We start from the raw sequence: 24,680 nt of genomic DNA on the forward strand, positions 1-24,680 counted from the left end.
TTTTAGTGTGGTTTTAGAGGTGAAAGACATTCCTGAACCTGTCCTTGGTAAACTTGCCACAACACTGAAAGAAAAAAGACACCCACACATAATGCAGTATTGATTGGTGCTTAAATCAGTTTGATAACAGCTTTGTCAAATCAGCTCTTTTAACAATCAGATTAGAGCTTTTAGTACAATCGATCTGGGAAGGATTTCAAATCTACAAGATGACAGTTACAGAGGAGCACATAGCTGGAGCCTGACCACCCATGTAAAGGATCTAAACTGGCCTTTACAGTTCAAAATCACTGTTCTTATACAGGACCACTACCGTACAGAGAGACAATCTGAAAGCAATTGCCGGAACAGGAGAAAACAGCAAGGGATGATAACCAGCCTTGTGACCTGAGCTACTGTACAGCAATAGCTGCTTGGTTAACAAACTCCAAAGATTCTTTGCAGTACATCACACAGATGTGGCAGGCTCATCTGCACATATCTGAAGATAACATCACAACATTATTTTACACTATGTGATCCCAGACAATGGAGAATGTGCAACAGAGATCAACTTGTCAGTTCACGGCTTGTCTCCCAAAACAATACTGCAATATTGATTCTTGCAGCTGAATCTGAATTAATGTCATGCAATGTTGCATCCAGATGAAACAAATACCACATACAGTAAATAAGCATAACCCACAGGGACCAGAATAGCACCGTTTATTTCAACATTTATACGTAAAACACTGTTGCATCCGCTGTTTCAGTATTCTGGGTTAGCATGCATCTGTGATAAATTAAAAGTGGCTTTATGAGTCACCACATCAGTTGGCGAAATCGAGCTAGAGAATGGAGGTATTCACTGGTAATTGCTGGTATTCACTATATTCGATGCTGAAAGGTACTCTCTTGAGCTATAATTCTGGTTGCCAAGTCAGCGAGAGGCGACGCTTGGACTGCGCTAGCTTCTCTCTTGGGCTTCTTAATTGGCTTTGTTATTGCAGACCTGTGCAGGGTGAAGGCAGCGAGAGAGAATCTGGGCTTTAGTATATAAGATACAGAGCTTTCGACTGTGACCCTCCTCCCAGGGGCAGAGTGGCTCACAGCTGCTCTCTCTCTGGAGAAGGTGACCTGGCTTTGGATCCCTCTCTGTGCTTCTCCCAGTGGACCACCCCCTCCACCCATCCTTTCCCACCCCTCTTGTTCATTCCTCTCCTCTCAGAGGTCATTTTCTACACCATCACTTCTCCTCCCTTCCCTTTTTCTCTGCACCCATCCGTTTGGCTCAGCAGGGAGTCGCTAATTCTCTCCACTCTGCAAATTTCCACACTTTTCCGGCGTGGGATGCCAACACCTCTTCAGTGCCTCACTCTGGCATCACACCCCTCCCACCAACACACACAAATGCATATAGAGACCATTCTCCACACCGACTCGACCCCACACACTCTGGGCTTTTAGAAGTGAGAGAAATGGAGTGGCATACGTGACAGTCATAACAGAATAGGCCTGTATTATTTCAGGTCCTGCCACCAAGGGATTTGACATATTTACCAATAGTGATGTTCACTGAGCAATTCTTTTGCTATCCACTCCTTTGAAAAGCTTAAGAATAAATTACTTTGGCACTAGCAGCTAGCTTTCAGTGAATGACGAGGGGTAATGTATCTGTATGTGTGGTCTGTCACAGGCTACTTTTAGGGACAAATTTCAGACTTCAGACTTAGGACCAGTTAATTGGGGATGGCTTGTCCAACTGGGGACAAAAGCTGTGTCCCCACTTGTGAAAAAGATCTTTTTTGGATTGTGTGTCTGTGTCTGTGGCAGGTGGCTTTATGGAAATAAAATAAACATTTAAACTTGAAAATAGAAATCTAATTCCACAATTGCCTTATGTTTCTGAGTTACAATTGAAACTGAAAATTAAAATGGCACTTGACATTTCATTTTCAAAGACTTAACCTGCTGTACAGTTGACAGTATTCAAGCGCAATAAGCAAAACAGTGACCCCAGTGTATTGTATTTACATTATCAAAAAAATGTCATTCATTGTAAAATGATTAGAAAATTGCATTTTAATTTTAATTCTTACTTAAATAATATGTGCATTATTACTTGTTCAGCGGAATACTGATAATTAAATGTCAACAATGAAAATCAAAATTTAAATTGCATTATTGCATTTTAATTTTAATATAATTTAATTTAACACATATAGTTGTGGAATTACATTTTTACTAACAAGTTAACATTATCATTTTAATATAGTCCCCTATAGTCTTCCATATGTTTTACTATGTTAGAGCATTGCAATGACATGTGCAATCAATTCCCTATTGTAAGTTCCTGACCTATTTTCTGTTACAGCTTTTTATCATTATCATCCATGAAGCTTTCGTGTTGCTGTGTGTGTACCACTGTGCTTCTCTGTGTGTGACACATACAGTATATAGCCACGGAAAACAAACCACATAAGATACATTTTTAATACAACAACATGGACTTCTAAAGGGCTTTCAAGTAGACATTAGTGTAGATGTGACTTTACTATGCAGCATTAGTCTATTTATCACTTGGAAACTGCTTTTGAGCTGTCACAGGTAAGGTTGTCTCTCTTCTTGTAAACCCAGCTTTGGAGTCCATTTGTGGAATTAAAGTTGCAAATGAGCATTACATGAACAGACGAAAAGAGGGCTGTCGGAAACAAGATAATCATTTCACCCTATATAAATACTTCTTGTTGGAGGTATTAAGTGATCTTGATGTCTTATTCAATGTTAATGCTGCCTTGCATAATATATTGTGAAATTCCAGAATAAAAGTGCTAAATTATTCTCCACAGTTAAATGGACTTGTTTATGAAGGAAATAAAATTACAAATAAAAATTACCTGTAAAACAGAAAGTTATTGCTTTTACATTTTCTGATTAAATGAGTATATAAAAACATGTAGAACTTATAATTAGCTAGCAACAGAGGTGCTTGTAGATAGACTTGATCTCAACAGCAAGCTAAAGCTCCATAATGTACAGACATAACATTTTTTATTAATCGTATCTCTCGACTCCCGAAAAGAAAGTAAAAAAGTTTATTTCCCCAAAATGTCAAACTGTTATTTCAAACCTGCAGTGCAGACCTCTTACATAAAAATGAACTTCCATTACATTCAAACCCTTGCCAAACTATTTAATACAATATTGGTTAAGCTTATCACTGCCAGGTTAAATCTTTCTGTTTATTACAGTATTCTGGAGACTTTAATCTGGTGTCCAGTTTGACATTCCCGCACTGGCCGGATGAAACTTCCACTGATTGAGTTGACTAACTTACAGTTTCATCATGTGTCAGCTCGTCTAGACTTTGCAAATGTTATCAGACCACATGGATCATATTCTGATACCAAAATGAGTGATTTCAAAGGTGTTTGTGACTTTACAGCTGCAAAAATAGCAACGTATTATTCTACAGCACAGCCAATGCTTAAGCACGTGTTGACCAGTGTTTTTATAATTAGTCTCACTGTGAATACTGCATAGATCTAAGTGCATGGAAATCTCTTTCATCAAGTAATTACTCTCACTGCCAGAAGGGGGAGACAAAAGTCCCAAACATGAGCTTTAAATACTGCTGCAGTTCTCAAATTTGGAAACCATTTTGGATCAAGCCCAATCTGTTTATAATGAATGTTCTTTTTTAAAAAACCAAAGCCCCCAAAGAGAAAACCGCCATGCAAACTGAAGAAAAGACTCAGATCACTAAAGTTATAAGTGGTATAAGCTGTAATTACATGTACATGCTGGCGACAATGAACCACATTGGGGACTCAGAGGCTGCAAATGGATGTCATCACTGATATCCTGCCTCCATTGAATACTAAAGATGTGCATCAACAGTCACATCTGTGTAGTATGAATGCTGCTAAATTTTGGTTGAAAAGCGTAAGTGAATGTTTGGCTTTTCAGCTGTTTAGGGCTCTTGTTGCAGTCCAGTAAAGGACCCATTTTTAGAGGGTTCATTTGGTGGAGATTTGGTACATGTGAACTTTCACAGTAAAAATATTATAATAGGTACACTACAAAATGTGAAACCTTGTTATAATAGGTATCGTACACACTTTTGGTTATTCCTGGATCTTGGTATCAAATACAGCAATTTGTGAAAGGTCAATTTTTTTCAATGTGTGTAAAATATCACTTCCTCTTGTTCATGTTTACCTCTCCTCTGTGCTTTCTGTATAGCATTTCCAAAAAATCCTTTTGTAATTAAGTTCCTGCACTAGAATTCCCTTTTGTTCTCCATTTCTACAGTGGCATCCTCCTGCCACACCAACCACAGAGGTGAAAGCAATCATCTAGAAAGCACTCAGCGAGGCCAGAAACTTGATCATGTTTCAACCAGGACACATTCATTACAAATGCAGCATAAGTCTTCATTAATGAGCTGGAAAATGGCAAGTAATCTAATCTCTGCAACATATGGAAAGAGGAGCTAAGGCAATCGCGAGTATAGGACAAGAGTAGTGGTGGTGGGGAGTGTTCTGGTAGAGTAGAGCTCCAGTTTGATGCCACAAGGCCTTGAGTATTTCTTTCTCAATGTCTTGTGTTAATTGTGATCTCACATTAGCACATCATAAATCACTTTCTTAGTGTGTCCGGTACAAGAGGCTGGTCCATTAGATGTGCGTGCCCCTGGACAAGCAACAATAGGCTTGTTAAATGGTTTTCAGACCTGCACCAAAAATTCCTTCAAATTTTTTGAGCGGTACTCTAAGTGATTTATTGAATGCAGTGCTCTTATCCAGAGAACAGCCTTTGTGTCTAGTCTATTGTATGATGCCAATATTTAGAGCAGGCCAGCCTAAAAATCAATATCCACTGTCACCCGAAGAATGACATGACTTAACTGAATATGGTAAATAGAGAAACGCTGGACAATAATTTGAGACCAGTTGTTCCGTTAAGAGGACTAATCCATGTGTTTTGTGTTTGGCTTCTTAAACAGACATGTTGTGTTATGTGTGGTTGAATGTGTGAGTGAGGTGGTGATTTTATTATAACTATATGTTTTCTATGAATGTGTGTAATTCATCATAATTTAATCAATTAAGACTGAGAAAATGTTGGACTAAAGGTGCAAAAAAAAAACATTATTGAAAAATGTAAACACAACACAACTTTAAATATAATATGTTTTCTAATTGAGGCTGGAGTAGTTTGTTTCTGCCTTTAGTGTCAAACGCTGAACTACATTTTGCACTGTTTACTAGATTTTGTTTAACCACTTAACACACGCCCCTGTTTTTTATGCTGTTAGCCTAAACGACATGCCCAAGTTGTGAGCAGCACACATCCCACATAGTTTGAGACTCAGAGATGTGTCTGGTATCATTGGAAAGGAAACACTCTCAGGATTCTTGTAAAAGTGTCTGTGTGATTCTGTGACTTACTGACAAAGAGTGGCAGAGGTTACAATGATGGGGTTGTTTACTCGCCCATAGGTTTGCCTTTACAATGACATGTGTACAGACATTCAGGGACCTCTCAGCAGGATATAGACACAATGAGGCCACAGCCACATGTCTTGGCTTCATGCAGTCCAAATTTGAAGTCAAAAGACCAAAAGATGAATTTTGTTATTTTTCAACAGGTATGTCCATGCGTTTTCCTCAGGTCCTTTTTGGAGACTCCAAATGGACACTTGGTTACCAAAGCTGTATAACCGCAATCAAACACCTATAACTTCACATCCCCTTTGCCTACAATCAAAATCTTGGTCTCTAATGAAAGCTGACGCCATATTATTATTATTATTATTATTATTATTATTATTATTATTATATATAACCATATTTTTTTGTTTGGCCATATCTATCTATCTATCTATCTATCTATCTATCTATCTATCTATCTGTTTATTTTGCTATAAGTCATATGTCAAGTCGAAGAAGAACCAACTGTGTACCAAAATGCCGAGTGCGTAATGATATATGGTTCAACTCTATTACGCACAGGGCGCACGCTGGTTACGCTTGGAGTTTGTTTATGGACAGCCAAACTTAATAGCTTAGTGTCATACACCGTTGGAAACCTCTGACTATTGGCTAAAACAGCAGTCAATCAAAGCCATGTCGTCATTGTTGTCGGTCACATGTCCTCATTGGCTTTGGAGACATGTACTGCCTAATCCTAAACACCGATTGGCTTGTGTGTGGTGTCGTCAGAAGCAGAAGAGGCTCACGGTCGTAAACATCTAGTCACATGTACTCTGAGATGGACGTGCAGGTCAGGAAATGACATAAACGGACCGGGTTTGTTATTTGTGTTATTACGTTACGTGTTGGACTAAATACATGTTGACATATTGAGGAAAGTATTTCGGTTTTATGGAAACGGATTTCATATTTCACAAGAATGGATATTTGGCGAGCTGTACAGAAAGTGCTGAGTCATAAGATGATCGTTGTGGATAAAGGGAAGACTTTGAAGGTATGTAGGCATTATAGCTTTTCTTACTTAGCTCAGGGGCTAGCCAAGCTAATCGCTAATACTATTACGGCTGTGAGCAACCATATAAGTCGTGAGTGGTCTTGAATGAATCAGGACAATCTAAGCTTTCCAACAATGTACGGCATGAGTATATATGTTTAAGAGTTGGTGTTTAAAACATCCAGAAGAACTTGTGGCTACCTCCTAACATCCGTCCCGTCCCGTAGACGGAACAGCGTGCGTTAAGTGGTTAAAGCTAATTACACTTTTTTCATCCCTTTACACTAAAGTAATTGGTGGGAGATCAAGCAACATTTTAAATGTTGTCTTTGAAACAAACACTTAAGTCAAAAAAAAGACTGAATCTTGTTTTTGTCGTACACAATGCTATCCTCATCACGACTAATTGAGGGAATTTTTACATGACGTTTGGCAATTCAGTCAAATGAGAAATTAAATGTTCCAATTTCTTTGAGAGAATCTCCTGAATATATTTGTTGTTCAGAAAGTAAATTGGTGTGCATATCAGCTCCCAGCTGTGTTGTTGTCCATGTCTGTGCAGAGAAATCACAGCAGGAGACCCCATCAACATCATGGTACTAATTTGATTTATGGCATAGTGTATGCTAATAGACTGTTTGAAGAGGGCATATTTCTCAACAAAAAGACAACAATGCTGAGAGAATACATCCATTCTGTATTTTTGAAAACAATTCAATGATTGAGCATTTTTTGTACTGTTATAAATGTGCAACAAACATTGTACACGCTTAAACATCACACAGCAGCAAAACACTTTTGTTAATTTTTTGTTAATGCTGCAGATGGTAGGTATGACCGTTCCAGCCTGCAGAAATAGTGTCTGCAGAGGATAAGGTTAGTATGCAGAACATGTGAAGACTGATTGCATTCTTATGCAGTGAAGCACATTAGCCAACCTTTGCCTTCCCTTCAGAAGCTATTCATATCCTCTGTTTTGATTGTTAAATTCATGTCAGGGTTTTGTTTTTCCACAAAGCTGAGGCCATTTACTCTCAGTAAGATTTCATTTTTTCTCCAACTCAAACCGCACTGAAAGCTGTGAAGCCTCAAGGCACCACAGCCGCTTCCTACATCAGATACTTGTGGGTGTACCCGTCTTTTGTCAAACTAAATACAGAGAACACTGCTGCTGTTTCCTATCACTTAGGTGTATTATTTCTTTTTGCCGTTTGTCTTGAGAGATATTACTGTTAAGATATTTGTTTTCCACAAATCTCACAGAGTTGGTTGACAAGCTGCACTTCAACAAAGATTCATTCTACTTCCGTATAGGTAAAAATAATCAATAATGTAATTCTTGCAGTTTTTTTTTTTTAATTAAATTGTTATTTGTGTCTCGATTAAAAGTCTGTGAAAGTGAAAGTCCTTAAAAGTCAAGCTCAAAGTTGTGGGTCCTGTGTTTCTTAATGATACGTGGTTTTACTATGTAGTCAAAGTGGAGCAGTGGAGGCAGTTGTTTGAACTTTTAAAGAACTAATCTCTTTCTCTGACACGACAAAGTCATTGTTCTTAATAAGCTGTGGAGTGCAGAGGAGCTCGTTGGCTCATATTGTTGCATAACAAACATGTTTGGGTTCATGAGGGAGTGTTGGGTGTACTATGATATGAGATACAAATAGAAAGGTGTTGCTATTGAAGTGAAACGCATCTCACATAGACACTGACCTTTTTTTTTTTTTTTTTTTTTTATAGGTTACCCAAAAGAGAAAAGTAATTACTTTTTGTCCTATTTTGAGTTTTTCCATAGAAAAATCTCATCTCATTTTAAACAGGTCTATAAGTTATTGAACATCGAAGTAGCTTAGTCATATTTCAACAGAAGGTTTAAATCGAATATACTTGACAACCTGCTGTTAGGATACTCATTATCTTGCTCATGATTATCTTTTTTAAATGTATTTTCATTTATTTATTTATTTATTTATTTATTTTGCAGATTATAATCAGTAATCATGCTGAGTTTATCACAATAAATCAATACAGCATGTTTCCTGCTTGATAAGAGAGGAAATAGGATTTCATCTTTGGTAAGAAGTAACTTGAAACCATTGGTATCAAACATTAACCATCTTGTTTATGACCTTGGCAAGTTAACTGATTCTACTTTTTTCCTACTGTGCCTCCCACACAGCAGCTTTGTCCACCCCATTCACAATACCATCATTTCCTGTGCAGTGTTGAACAAGCCTTCCTAAAGGAAATGAAGTGGCAAGCTGGCAGGGTCACATAACAAAACCACATCTCACGAGACCTCTACCTACTGTACCTTACTTTCACAAATCGGTTTCTTTGCTTGTTTTCCTTTTTATTAAAGCTTTGCACATTTACATGATGCCTTAGATATCACAGAAGCGCTTCATGTGAAGTATACTGAAGGCAAGTAATCCCCCACCTTATTTAGTGCATTGACTTTGTAGCAGGATCGCAACATGAATGTGCAATCCCTCTGAATGATCGTACCAATACAAATGTGCTCTTAGTTCTGGGCTGTCGTGCTCAGCTGAAAGATAAGTTCCTTTGTGATGGAGCTGCATACTCTGTTGCTGCTCAGCTCACTGGGCGGTGGGGCTGTTTCAGGACAGAGTCAGTGAGTAATACCGCATGCTGGCTCTCATTGCAGCAGATTACTTATCTATTGATTGAAACCAGCATTCTGCAGATGGATGCCTTTGGAGTGTGACAAGTGCTTTAACAACCCCGGAACCTAATGCTCCTTAACGTCACTTTAGGTCCATGTTAAATAATGTCCCATCTCTAAGACACCAGGATTCACTCACGGTCAATCCCAGCAACGGAAAAGGAATCCATCTTGATTGGTTGTCTTCAGGCCAAAAGATCTATGGCCGCAATTACATGTAGCCACTCCTCAGTGCAGCTGGTGAGATGTAATAAATAGCATTAAGGGCTGTGAAAATCCTTTAAATACACTTTCCCCCTTTTCTTCCTGCTTGACAGTTAGAGCAATGAATTCCCAGCGATCGTCGGAAGCAGCCTGTGAGAAGCAGAACGGTGTTTCTGCTGCTTATCACTTTCACTTAAGCTGCTCAGGAGATTCAGTCACACATGCAGTCAGATGAGTACACACACCCACACACACACACACCCCATCACACATTGCCAGCCTTTTTATTGTTCATACCAGGCAGGGGATAAACCACAGTGCAGTGGAGCACTTGGTTCTTTGTCCTGTTGATGGCTTCTTTCACATAAAAATACAGTATACATCAAGACATCAGGAGCCAGATGCATGAATCACTAAAACAATGCATATATCATGTCCCACGCATAAACTTGTGTTCATAAACACAAAACATGCGATGAGAAGGGCTGGGTGATATGGACAAAATCAGATGTCAAAATTGGGCTAATATTGTAGGGTTGACTATTGGTGCTTTCACCCCATGAGATTTTTGATAACTAATCATCAGTAATGTGGATATGACAACTAAGTGGGTAACACTTGGACAACTTATGACATATCATCATATTATAATATCCAAAAATATAAGATATCTTGTGTCCTATCACAAAATATATATTTCCCAGCCTTAACAGTGAAAGTGTGCACACATCATTGATTCTTCATACCAGGCCTACATATGTTTTTCTAAAGCGATCTGCGATATCACTGCTGATGATGGCTTACAGGTCCATATGATGAATTAATTATATGGACACTATAAAGAGCCACACAGCTGTAAGTAACAGTCATGCATAATGACAGCTGTTCTGCTTTTGGAGCACCTCGCCAGTGCAGACCAGTCAATGAAGCTGCTCTTCTTTATTTTTTGACAGGTGTACAGACTGTTGGAGCAGCAGGCAGTGAGTTGATATGAAAGCAGCTGGTTAAGGGTGTGTCTTCATCCACTTATGGCAAATTGTGGAAGTAGAAATGAGGTTGATGCACATGTGCTTAGTTCCACATTGACTGAGAGCCATGCATATATACAGCTTTATAAATCTGACAAAAAGAATGCGTCTGCATATTTCTGATTTTGTGCGTACACTCACAATTTTAGTCATGAATCTACAGAGTTTTATGCATCTGGCCCCAGGTGCTTCACTCACTGATGTACTCCTGCATTTGAATATTTGAAACAAATGTTTTCTTGGCTTCCTCCTGTCAGATTCTGGCACAGATCCATCTCGGATCCTTAACAAGTAGCCTTGAGTCAATCAGTTGTGTAATCTCAAAATGTTAAAGGCTGACACATCTGCATGAATTTTTAAGATGAGTCACGATTCATCTGAATGTCAGGCTTAATATGTTTTTATATCAAGCTGTAAAGCAGCTTGAAATACAGTGTCTCATGTAGATGAGTGCAGAAATCCAGTGTTTTTACTTGGTAGCTCAGGCCATTACTGATGATGGTTGCACAGTTTACACCAACAATTCGGCTGACTTTCAAATCATCAAATGCTGGACAACTGCAGCTTTCATTTGATGCCCAACATAACACATCTTATGTTTCCTATACTATATCTGTGAGTTGACCTTTTTCCTCTCTATGGTTTACATGGATAGACATAAACAAACATGGTGGCAAAGCAGAAGCTGACATCCTAACATTTCACAGGAGAAATTGGCCTAACACCTCTTATTATCTCGGTTGCTTTAGCCTCAAAAAATATTTCCATACCAAGGGCATCCACACCCGGAACAAGGAGGTTTTTCTGCCTTAATCTTTATCTCTTCCTGTCAGCAGCACCACAGCCAGACGCCTTATTCTCAATTCTGCACCTCTGTCGCTGCTTAATGTGTTTTTCCCTCCCTAATGTTTATAATTTGACATCTGACAAAGAAATGTTTTGATTAATTGGAGACTCTCAAGCAAAATTACTTTTACTATTTGGAATGCATATGCAACTTCAGGAGCAGGTATTTGTATGTTGTTGTATTTTTAAAAAGATGTTTTCACTTGACCAAACTGCACCGGCAGATTGTGTTTGAATAATTGTTACTGTGGTGTGGAAGATGTTGTTGTTTTTATAACAGCTGTTTGTTTCTCAATAGAGATGTCAAATTTGTTGCTATGAGAAGACAAAAAAAAAAAAAAAAAAGGAAAAAAGAATACTACTGGCTTTAAGCTGTTAGCCCATTATTAAATATTCTAATTCAAGCATTATTAATTTTCAAACAATTCTTACAGGGATTCAAAGAAGGAGGACATTTTTTAATCAAACATCAAAGAAGCTCATTTTCGTAGAGCAACCCTTTGGCGCAGAACCCACGATAGGATTTCTGTGTTGGTTCAGGATGTTATTGCTTTCCTGTTTCATTTTTATTTTTGGCAAGATTACAGTTTCTCTCAAACTCTTCCTCGCACAGTTTTGTTACGTCAAGGGCGCTTTTCCATTTGCACTTTACCAAAGCTCAGGAACAAACTCCCTCTGAGAGTGACTGGTCTTCACTTAACCACAAGCTCGAAAATAGCTGGGCACTGTGGCCTGTCTATAAATGAATACAGTGATAACTGAATATCCTGCTGAACTGGACCATTTGCCATCTCCTCTCTCTCATTTACCATAGATTTGCCTTGATGATTTCCTGCTGAAAATCAATGATTCACTCACTTTTAGAATAGGAGCTCCTCTGAGGGTGTTGGCTAGGTTCTCCCGGTGGCAATGATTTCAATCAAGAGGCGTGTGAATTCTCGGGCATTTCACAATAGAATGGAACACTGCAATAAATTGGACAAATAAGTCATTTCTGTGTAGGAGATGGATTTAAATTGATTCATGTTGTGACCTCTCAGCACACACGCATGCACAGACACAGGCTGCATGTACAAGGATGTACCCAAATGCATACACATTCACTCACTGGCTCTGCAGCTGCAATTGTTGTCAACATTATACCTTTTGTGGCTTCATCACTTCAGAATACCGAGATGCTGAGGCTCTCAAAAACGGAGAAGTAGTGTAATACCAAGGCTATTCTCACATACATACAGGCTCTTAATAATGTTGACCTTTATCAAATGCAGGCTCGCGTTTACAATACTTGCAGCTTATAGTGTCAGAAGGAGAGGAATGAAGTGAGGGAGAGCAACAGCAAGGAAAAGCAACAACCTTCGAATACTGTAGTAGAAGGTACGTCATGTAAAAGCTTGCTGTAAAACTGCCAAAGATGTTGGGATGCTTTTCTGCAACAATCCCAGTGGAATTAACCAAATTATCAGTTTTATTATAATAGTTTTATTTTTTGACATCATATCAACAGCTTGTTATGAATGAATTGGAAAAGTAATTATAAGAAGACACCGCCAAATACTTATTCACATCTTACGACAGTTGTTTGGTATATTGATTTGTTCATTAGTTTTTCATTACCATTGATTACATTACAGTCATTACCGATGAATCCTTGAAACTCTCATAACCATGCCAGCATAACCCCATGTGTCAGAAAAACATTAGTATTCTTTTTAAGTCGATGGTCTGACATGTTTGTCTAAAGGGCAAAAATTGCACAATTAATTTGACAGCTAAGGGATGCAATGTAATGGTGCTTTAATCCTGTAGTGTTGTCAGTTTTAATCCCATATTACTATTCACATAAGAATGTGGTATCCTGCAAGACTAATCTTCAGTCATAACGAGCAACATGCCCTACATATGTGTCTACTAGCTAAAGCCTGGATGTAACTTGATTGGACTGTTGCTTTCCATTCCCTGCTGAGATTAGAAACATTAAATATGGCCGGGATGTTTACATATGGACAAGATTTTAACTGTTGAACAGACTTTGTAATAAGAACCAAATGAACCCTATATCATGCTCTGTTATAAAAATGGGCAAAATGGGAGCGGTCCATGACTCCAATTTTTACCAATTAGGTCATGCTGTCTTAACAGCAGATCTAAGCCTGTATAGTCTTTGGCTGTACAGACATCTTGTTGCAGGCTTGGGGTTTTTTTTTTTTATTCATGGAGGGCTTGCTGCTCCTAGCCAGGTGGAAGCGGAGCAGTAATAAATGTGGTCCAATATATCATCCACAGCACATTACAGGGGAGCTGGGGGTGATTATTCATGCCAGCAGGGGTATGAACAGACCTTTCAGGGGTTCATGGGCTCAAACTTTGAAAAGGGCGTCTCCCTCATCTTTTCTCAACAGGGTAGGAAGAGTCTCTGAGGACGCTGGAAATGTGTCATATTGAATTTTTTTTTTTCCAGCTGATTACTTGATGAGTCTCGATTGGCTTTCACATTATTTACAAATGTCCTTTTGTTTGTTTTCATGTGTTTACCGTAATCATCATTGAATTCCTTAACCTTAATCATCAGTGTCAAACACAGCAGCATGTACCGTAATTTGTCGTGTTTATGTAGGAATTGCTAACTCCTCGGGCTGTGACCATACATACCATTCTATTAAGTCACTGAATCTTAAATCCTAGAATTAGCTTCTCAGACGGGTGTAATCAAGACTGCAATTACTGTACTTGCAACAAATCAACTTTTTCCCCATCAGCCACATTCTTGGACTCAATTAACGCTGGCACTTCTACAGTCATTCAGTGAGGGGCCGGGAAATGAGGGTATTGTGAGCAGCGGGACGCAGGGTGAAGGTAGATGGGGCGTTATGTTTGGAGCAGCCTGTGTTTACTGTCTGCGGCTATCAGGGCACACACAGAGACAGATGAGGCACAACAGCTGGCCCTAATGCGTGTTGGGTAGGATCAGCCCGGCCCAGTCGCAGCACATCAATAGTCCCATACGTTAGCTGACAGGGAAAGCACTAAACTGTGCTCGTCTAGCAGGTGTCATGGGCCCAGCCCCAGCATAGGTGATAGAAAAAGAGGCAATCTGTCTTTCCACTAGAGGGGTTGAAGGGTTTGGTGGGGGGGTGTTAGGTTGCCACCGGACAGAGATCTGAACAAAAGGCTGTTTTACACAATAACAAACATTCATAACATCCACCTGCAGCACTTCCAGGAAATAACTGCAGGGACCAGCCGGGTGGTCGCTGTACTGATGTTCAGTCTCAGCGTCAGGCTGGATGTGTCACTTACATGAGGTTCTTGTGGCACAGATATGATGTTGATTTATTAGTGGCTGTGTAGATATATTAATAATAAAGCCTGTGTGTCTTACTGATGTATACAGTCTCATCTCCATTTAGGTTTAATGCTTCTTGTGCATGACTTTGTATATTATTATGTACAGTGGCAGGCTATAATTTCATCAAAATGGAACAAAGAGGAATGGGTGAGGAGTGTGTGTTGTGGTTAGTGTAGTGTGTGTGTTTTGAGAGCTCTGTAATATAGGAAATTACCCCACAGTCCCACTGTCTTTCCATTTGCTCTAGAAAATAATCTGTAACGGGAAAAATGAATCAATATGATTTGAATTTTATAAAAATCCCTTTAAAGATTCATTATATCCTTTGAGGAGCTTCAGTTTTGACAACAAGTTACTAATTTTCAAAATGACTAGTTCTATAATAATGACACTAATGATAATGCTTATAATAGTCTCTACTTGCACAGTTTGTGTACAGTTGATCCCTCACCATTTACCCTTAACATGTATAGACAAGTATACAGACTAGCATAAGAGTACTTCATTACAATGTGGATTTAATTACAGAGTTAAAGTATTGAATAGATCATATCGCAGTATTTTTTCATCAGTCAGATTTCATCATTAGTTTTTTCCCTCCAAATTTAAGTGCCTCTGATACTAAATCTAAGAACAGTAGATATAATCAGCATTTTATCTTCTGAAACACAGTGACAAGCACTTAAACAATTCAGTCATACAGAGGATTGAAAATAGCATGAAAGAGCTGTCAATGAAACAGAAATCTGTCTGGAATATCTTTATTTTGCAATTTTAATCAATGTATTCAGTGTGCAATATAAATAGACGGATTTATCATGATATTTGTAATCTCTTTAGCTCAACGTAATTTGCATGCAGTGTGTATTGATACTAACACACGGTAACACGTCAGTCGCAACATCTGCACATACATCCTCTATCTGAGTTATATATGGCCCATGGTGTTGCACCATATCTGGGCTGCTGGCTCTACACAACTCAGAACATTTCTAAAAGAATCTCTGTTTACTGAGTAGTTCTTTTTAATAAATGTGTTTTTTACTAACAATATTTAACACGAGCACTTGACTGCACGATTAAAACTGAATTTCTGAAACTGTCCCCAGTCTCAACTGAAATAGAAAAACAAAATTTGATATTTGTTCCTCTAAGAGCAGACGTACACACTCTTCAGGCCCTGTACAGGTGTATAGTAATAGATTCAAAATAACAACCCCTTAACTACACTCATTGTAGTTCAGCTGTTGCTTTTAATATGTTACTTTTATTGATTTATTTTCTCATTCTGTCCTTTGTCTGCTATATCTGTTAAGATGCATTATTTTTATGTGAATTCACACTGTTCTTTGAGATGCTGAAAATGCATTCACACTTTTCTTAAGATTGAACTACACTTGTTAAACATGTTTCTCCAGTTTTACCCTATATTGTTCTGTGTATACTTGAGTCATGTTGATTATTTGACTGGGAGATTAATAAGTTAGATCTTGTTGGGCAACCTTAGTAGCAGGACTAAGCTCAGTTCACTACTTTGGTACATTTGCATGAATGCTGCTACATAATTATTCCACTGACAGTGGTCCGCCCACATCTTGTCTGATGTGTGGTGAAGTGGTTGCTTGATGTTACATCTTGTCCAGCTCTATAGGAGGAAGTGATCCATTATACAGACAGACAAATCAAAGCGAAATGATGCCTGTCATGCTAAATTTACTATGACGAACATTTCCTATGTTCAAATTCTGAATTGCCTTTTAAACCAAATTCATCAGGTGTTTCCTCAGTACATGGCCTTTCAGGGTCGGTATCTGCCTTGCATTTCAAAGCAGTTCCCAAAAAAAACCTTGAATATCACTCCATTATCCAAATGACATTTAAACACTCTCAGAGTGAACCTACAGTTCGAGACTCCCATTTTCCTGGTAGTTTTACAGTCAAACAAGAAAAGCCCTAATTGCTGTTAGTCACTAGGACTCTTTTTTAAAATGCATACAGGAAAGAACAAGGTGATTCAATTCATAAAAAGCATTTTTTATTAATTTAGATAATGATCACTCTTGCCGTTAAAGCACTTCCCTCTGTTCTTCACACTATAGGCTTTGGTAGACAGCCCTAATAAGATGCCTTCACTAGACTGATAGCTTGAATCCTATTGGTATATTTTCCAGGAGCAAAGTGCCACTTTTCAGATATTTATTGCCATTCGCCTAATGCTTTGCTATTGTTCATGCGCATTATTGAGTTGGATGTGGAAGCCATTTCTGTCTCTGTAATGTAGAGCGTGGCCATCAAGGCTTTTTATGGATTTAGGAAGGCAGGGAGGAAAAACCCCGACCGGCTATTGTTGAGGGGAAGCTCAGGAGAAAGGTCTACCGTGTTCTACATGTACACTATAATAACAAAGCAAACATGATGATTTGTCCTCATAGTGTTTTTTTAAGGCACTCACAATACATAGATGACAGATTGAACAGCACAAGCCTCAATAGGAGGATCTCAAGGACAGTTTGAGGAATTTGTGTATTGTGCATAAAGCCGTAACCTCTCTGCAGATGTGAGTGCGAGAAAAAAAAGAAGCTGACCATTGTGTTGATAAATTCAATTTCCCTCAGTGTCAGCTGAGCCTGCTTCTGCTAGCCCTGTGTTACAAACCTTACTGAAGACTGTGTTGTACTGTAAGTGCCCCAAAGGAGAAACGCAGGTGACTATTATATACAGTTTGGTCAAAGTCCATGTAGGAAGGAGGTCAGGGTGGATGGATCACAAGAGGCAAACATAGACATATTTCATATTTATGTATATGCCTGTTAACCACGGATCATTTTATATATATTTTGAAAAGGTGATTGTTTAAATTCTGAAAACAAAAGTAAGTTAGATTGTATAGAAGAAAATGAAAGGACATGAAGACTAAAATTCCCAGCAGCGAGTGCAGCTCCCTCGTTATCAGACGGTTCACGTCTCCAGCCCTTATTTGTGGCAAGGTGTTATTAGCAGCGTAGCGGTGCTGTCCCACCTCATCACATCATCTGTCAGAAGATCATCAGTGGCTGTAACGGCACAGGGGGAGGATCGCTGTGTGCTGCTTGTTTAGCTTAGACACAAGCAGCCTCTTGTCCATATGAGTGGTGGAAAGTAACTAAGTACACCGATTCAAATAACATTATGGTGGCTGAAAATCATTGCTATAGTTCCAGCTACCTAAAAGTATATAAGGTAATCAGCTGTTCTGTAACAGTTTATTTCTTGCTGTGTTGAACTGAAGTTTGCCCTGCTTTTATTATTTTCTGGTTATGTCTTTCTGTGTTTTTGCATTTATTGTACTTGAAATATCTACAACTATTGTTTCTTGACTTTAGGCTGCCAACTTACACCTGGCCAGGGAAAATGGATGGAAACTAGCCTTTGGATTCATTCTGGCATATTTAATGTTTGTTTATTAATATGCACTGTCTCTAAGAAATACTACTAATAACTCATATAATATATAAGCTGTAGCACCACCTGGTTCAGACACAATGCTGCTTGTATGTTATATCAATCATTTAACAGCACAAACAGGAGCATTGTACAGAATGATTATTTTTACATTTGACAAATATTGTAATCATTGTGGTATTGCTAGTTTTACTTATGTATCAAATCTGTCACATTCTATATTTTTTATTGTCACTCCATGAAAAAAGTAAAACCAACAATTGACCTAACCCTGACCCTAACCCTACTTTAGAGCTTTACCTGTGCAGCCACAACCAGATGCAATTTGTTCCTCTGTGGTCCAAAGACTATTAACCTTTTCAGTTTTTAATTTATCATTCATAGGCTCATGGCATAATCATTAAATGTGTCTTCTAGGCATATCATACAGAAATATTCAGCTATTCAGAAATGCAATCATTTTTAATGTAGGTAGTACTACACATGCTCTATGAGAGCTTTTATGGAAAACTGTAAAAATGTAAATGTAATGTTCATTTCTATATACAGAGGTTTTATATGAACGAACAGGTTTCAGATTTATAAGAAACATGTTGATAGGACATCCTGAACCTTAGTAAAGTCAGAAAACTGATGGTGCCAAACACAAAACACAGAAACCCAATTTTTCAATTATTTAATCGCTGTTATTATTTTGCTGATCATTCTGAAAACTAATCTTTATCAGCCAGCATTGCATGAATATGTTTTGCAACATTATTTTACTTATGTTTAAATGTCCAGCTGTTGCTTTGGAAATCAGTGAGTATGTATTTGTTTTTAAAAATGTACATCTTCAGTAGAAAGAAATGAACTTGGGGCTAAATGTGACAAACAGGGAGGGAAGTTAGAAAGTACTGAGAGACAAACCCACTCATTGTTAATTTAAATGTTACCACAGGGTTATATCTGTTCTTAAATATTATCAGTTAAATGTGTTAAATACATTTTTGTATCCCCTCAAAGGAATATTAAAAGTGTGTATATATATATATATATTGAAATGAAACAATGCCTTCATTTAGTCACGACTACAGTTAGAAAGTGTTGGGAGTTGTCTGTCACAGGTGTGGGGAATTACATTGTGTAGGCATCAGTAGTCAGAGTGTAAAGTAGCTTAAAGCCTATAACGTTACATCTGATCTGCAGGGTTAAGGCAGAACAAGCACTGTGCTCCAGTGTGGTGCCATCTCTTCCTCCTCCCCCTTGTATATCACCCTCAGTGTTGTTAAAGCACAAGAAATTAGGCTGTCTGGGAGAAAGAAAAGCAAGAAACATCAGCTCCATTTTAGCAGGAGGTTGTTTTATTTTATTTAGGTCTCTCGGTGAGCAGCATAGTCTTCTTTTTACCTAATGTGTAATTTTCCCCATTTTCACCTCATTGACGTCAGCGGTGACTGCACACTAGCCTGCATCATTATTATTATTCAGTCATCAGTGCACGGAGATGTATGTTCGAGGGGTACTATTTATTTTTTATCACTCTTGATGTTCAAGACAAGGTGAGGAGTCATGTACAGATTACAGAAGTGATTACCAATGCACAGATAAAGGCCACGTTACATGAGTCACCCTCAAAGAGGATAATATTCATTAAAGTGAGAAGGCTAAGCTGTTGAAGTAGCTGCCGTCACTGGGATTTTGACGGGACATTATCCGGATCAGAGTTGTTGTTTTGCATTAGCGGGTGTGAATCTTACTTGTGGCTGCAGGGTTTTATTTTTATTCACCAAAGTTGGTGCTTCATATGTAATTTTACTTCCTTAAATTGGCTTGGAAAACTCAAATTTCTTTTTTTAGGTAAATGAACCTGAAATGGAGGAGGTGGTGTGTTTTGAGTAATCAAAAGATGTGCTTCCTTCAAAACCGATTTGTATTCATGCATAGCTAAAGCACAGGCGCCAATGTGTCTTTGCTTTTGGTTGTGATGTCAGGAGAACTAGAGGGAGCTGAGGGAAAAAAAAGAAGAAATTGGAGAGAATAATCAGAAAACTGTTCAGGTTGAAATGAGTTTTCCCCTCTGCTCACTGCGTCTGCCTTCGACTGATACCCTAAACACACGTAGAGTTCAGATGTGCTTTGGTTTGCTTCGGAGGGAAAGTCATATCAGATAACCAGCTCTGTCTTTCATTTCTAGACAGGTTTACACTTATCTACATAATGCTGAGTTATATTTCTCTTTCAGGTCCGGAGCCTCTGGAATCCATGTCTTTGCCACTTGTGAACATGTGACATTGTGGTAAAAGCATTTGTCTTTTGATAATGCTGCTGCCACATGTCTGCATTTCTTACAGTTGCAGCATTTAATATTCTCCTCATATGCAGGGATTATAGAGGCAAGAGTTGGCGTTTGATGTAAGCCTTTGGAACACTGAGGATGTAGAAAATAAAGAATGTAAGAAGAAGAAATTACTTTACATATTTATGTAGTTTCATGGCTCATTAAGTGAGCAAAAACAATTTTGTAGCCATGATAGAGGGATAGCAATGTCAGTGGATCCACCGTTTTTGGTCCAGATTGAAATATATCAAGAGATATTGGATGGATTGACATGAAATTCTCATGTTCATGGTCTCCAGAGAATGAATTCCACTGACATTTCCTCCTGTGCTACTCTGAGATTGATGTTTTGGATATTGTATTTGGGAGATACGACAGATCAGCATGAAATTTGGTTCAGAAATTCATGGTGCTCGGAGGATGAGTCATACTGACATTAGTGATCCTTTGACTGTTTTTCTAATACCGCCATCAGTTTTCATTTCTCCAATATTTTGGTTTATGACTACAGATCCTCAAAATGAATGCCATTCCCATCGTCTTCAGCTGTTCTTTGTGTTTAGTGCTAATTAGCACATTTTGGTTAATAAGATGGTCAGTATTGTAAACTAACCCAGAACCCCTGTGTCTCTTTTTCAAAAAGTGAAGTTCCAACTAAATTAATTTGTCCCAATTTGATACAATTGATACAACAACGATACAAACTACCATGACTGTCATTAGCATGTAGCAAGCAATGTCCATCTGTCAATGGTTAAAGTGTGTCTTACAGTTCAGTATAGTTTTCTTTTTTTTTTTGATTTCATACAATTGCACTGTGTGTCTTGAGATTGCAGTGCACAGACAAGTTAGCAGACAAGGCTGTAGAGTTGGCAGGTGATTCCTCAGATTTGCTGTCCTTGTAGAGTAACACCGCATCCTGACATACAGCGAGCGAGTGAACCGGCGACGAAATCTCGTGCGAAACTGTCCTGATATGCAGCGTGACGATTTTATCACAAGTATATCGTTCATGCTTGCTGTTCTCTGTTCTCTCGGTTCTCTCTCTGCTAGCTAGCTTGTCAACAGGAAGCAGCGTGTACATTTCAACCAATAAGGGTTGTTTAGGGGCGGGACACAGTGGCGAAATTTTGTCCAGATAGAGACAGAGCGAGCAATTTTTTTTTGAGGGGTGGGAGTGATCGCTGGACCGCTGTATGTCAGGATGTGGTGTAAGGCAGCTGCTTTTTGACACTAAATCCAACACACTAGTCCTTTAACATGTTATCTGGACACAATAATGACATCTGATCTACAGCCCTTTTTGGTCACACCCGGTATTAAGAGCTTTGTTATCTCTGTGTCTCTGAGGGTTAAACATCAGACTTATAGAATTGGTTTATTGCAATGAACCCAAGAAATCCATTGTACATCTCATATTTATACATAGATAAGTCGTCATCCATCAGAACACAAACATTTCCTGTTTTTATGACATTGTGAAAGTCTTGGCACATAGTGGTCTATCTTTCAACCATCTCTCCCTCCTCGTTCTACAGAGACTGATATCCAAGCCAGCCGGCCAAGAGTCAGGCTGGTTTTCTGTTTCCTAACGCCTCACCCAAAATGACTTAGCATGAACAATCCTGTTTTTAACACTACCTTAAATGACCTTACAATACCGTACTGTCTATATAGTTAGGTAGATCTAGGTGTGCAAATTAGTTCGGTAAAGCTGATAGACTTGTTGACCACATGCAGGTGTGATCTGACTTATCACATCACATTAATACTTTGCATTAACGTGTTGATCCTCCAGATAAAGTAACCAGATACGGATCACATTGTAATGCCAGTTGTAAATGGGTCTTAGTCTTGTTAAGAAATTGGCTTAATTAGTCTGCATAATCGAATCCTTTACCGGTGAGATTTCCCCTCCGTACTTAAGCATGTGTTTTCACTGTCTGTACAACATACTGTAAGTGAGCATGGTGTGTCGCTGCTACAGTAAGAGCTGGCGGCTTGTTAAATTGGAAAGTTGGTGCTGGCATTGTGTTTCAGTAATTGGTGTTGAACAGGTGATGCTTTATCTCAGTCTTGTTATGGATCATATCTTTGTGTTGTTCTAATTCTCTGTCTGATTCTGAGGAGCCTCCATGCTCTGTCACACTAATTAGAGAGTGCGAGTCATCCCCCATTTCTTTCTACCCAGATCTTTACTGGGAGGAGGGTAAGTGATGAGACGAGGAGGAGGAGGAGGAGGAGGAGGAGGAGGGAGAAAGAGACAGGAAAAGGCAGGTTTACGTAGTTGACAAGTGTCGCAAGGGGCTTCACGTTGACATCGGTATGTGTCAAAAGGGTTTGCAGCAGATTGAATAACTTTTCCAACATCAGCATTTATATACCCGCTCTTTGCTGTTTTTGTCATTTTGCCAAATTGAACCTGTTTATATTGGACGGTCTCTAAACTGGTAGCATATTTTCTGTGAGGAGGTTTGGCACTATTATGTGCTGTGAGCCCGGCTGAACGGGAACATGTTTTATCTAATTGTAAAGCTCTCAAAGAAACAATGTTTGTAATATGAGAAATGGGATATGGAGCGTGTTTCATTTCAGCTCTGAATTGCAAGTTGTATTGTTCTGTTCAATTCTTCCCAGCATCATAAACAATATAGATTACCGACGATACTGACATTCCATTATTTTAAGGTTTATGGCTCTTGATCATTATGGTAGTCTGCCTCACTCTGCAGTTGAAATTGTTCCACAGTTGTAAAATGCAGTGTGTGAAACGTCTCATTTTAGCTGTAGGCATATCCGGTAATTAAAGGATTAACTTGGTAATCTAAATTGTCTCTTGTCTTTTCCTTCCTCCTTCCTCCCATTATTTCCTAACACCCATTTCAAAGATTTAAGAATGTCTCCTTCCCCTCTCTGTCTGCGTTTCTGTTTCTTCCCATGCTGGCACCGACTTCTGTAATCAACTTGCTTGTGGATAACCTCGTTTCCGGCTAAGCGTAAGGGGACAACAAATCCATGAGCATGTGCGTGCCTTGGATGGCAAAGAGTGCGACTGATTCTGCACCTCCTGACAGCCTCAATTCCTTTGTGGATTGTGTGTAGTTATTAAGTCAAAATGTGTTTAAATCTCCGTGGCTCTTTTGAAAAGCATCATGTGCTGAAATGCCAAACAGGTGAGGCTTTGAAGAATCTCAGGCATTTACATCCAGAGTTTTTGCTACAGCAAGGCGTTTTGAATCTTCCCCTAAACTGAGCTAAATCTATCAAGTGTATGAGCTGCCTTTACAGTACTCAAACGCAATTTTTACAGTATTACTTTTTTCTGTCACTGTGCTTTGTGAATTTCATAAAAAATATTCAGTGGCCTTTTCAGATGGATTCATTTTAAGGACCTCTGCAGGCTTTACACAGCTAAGATCTTAAGTAAGTTTTTGTGTCAATGATTTTCCCTTTGCTCAACATGCTGTGTTGAAGACTAGAAATAATTTCAGACGCAAATACTCAAAGAGGAGCAAATTTTGAACTAATGATGCAACTTGATCTTTGCCATCCTCTGGGTGTGAATTATGTATTTTCAGTAGAAACTAATCTCTTCATCTCTTGAGGAGATGCTATCAAATAGAAGACCTTGATCAAAAGGGGTTATTTTTGTTTCACAAAACAGCTAAATGGTCTCATACTTAATTTTCAAAGCCATAAAAAAAAATTATTTAAAGAGGATGGCACATATGTAACATGTGTAAAAGACCCAAAGTCAGTGTAAGTCACTGAGTTATTCAAAGTTTACTGGCGAGATGCAGCCAATGATTAAACCCCTGATATAGAAAATGTAGTTTGAGAGGATGATTTAGCCATGAAAGTGGTGTGTCCGTTGAAACATCTGGAAATGAATGGGAATGAAAAGCATCAGCTGTGGCACTTGAGTGATGAATATGGATATTTTCTTTCAATCTGGAGTTTCTTAGTCCGCACACTTTTAATGATGCTTCTAAGAATAGGAATGCAGTTTCTGAATCACCAGTTTCACCATGTAACTCTAGAAAGAAAAGATAAATTTATCTTGTGTTAGCACTCTCGATGTTATGTACACTCCCAGCTGTTGATCTTGTTAAGCATCACATTCAGCCATTTATCCACACACATTTGCACAAATACACACATTTGCTCAGACACTCACAGGCGCTCTCGCTTACACACAGCTCAAAATGTCAGTACACTTGCATTGACAGAAATTTTAAATGGTCTTGTAGGTTTCGAAGCAAATTTGCCTTTCAAGACACTGTCACCTTGAAAGGCGAACAAAGCAAAGGTGTCGGGGAGTGTCAGCGCCGGTGGCAAAGG

At 38.7% G+C, this 24,680-nt stretch overlaps 1 protein-coding gene across 1 annotated transcript in view; it reads left to right on the forward strand.

Annotated features, from left to right (window-relative positions):
- unc5a (unc-5 netrin receptor A) overlaps positions 1-24,680 on the forward strand; it is a 224,078-nt gene that overhangs the window by 127,549 nt on the left and 71,849 nt on the right. The window contains exon 3 of the mRNA XM_053323557.1: positions 22,470-22,548. Within this exon, the coding sequence (XP_053179532.1) occupies positions 22,470-22,548 (79 nt within the window). The remainder of the gene's footprint in view (positions 1-22,469; positions 22,549-24,680) is intronic.

This window comes from Scomber japonicus, chromosome 8 (assembly GCF_027409825.1).
Source record: "Scomber japonicus isolate fScoJap1 chromosome 8, fScoJap1.pri, whole genome shotgun sequence".
In the NCBI taxonomy this organism is placed as follows: Eukaryota; Metazoa; Chordata; class Actinopteri; order Scombriformes; family Scombridae; genus Scomber; species Scomber japonicus.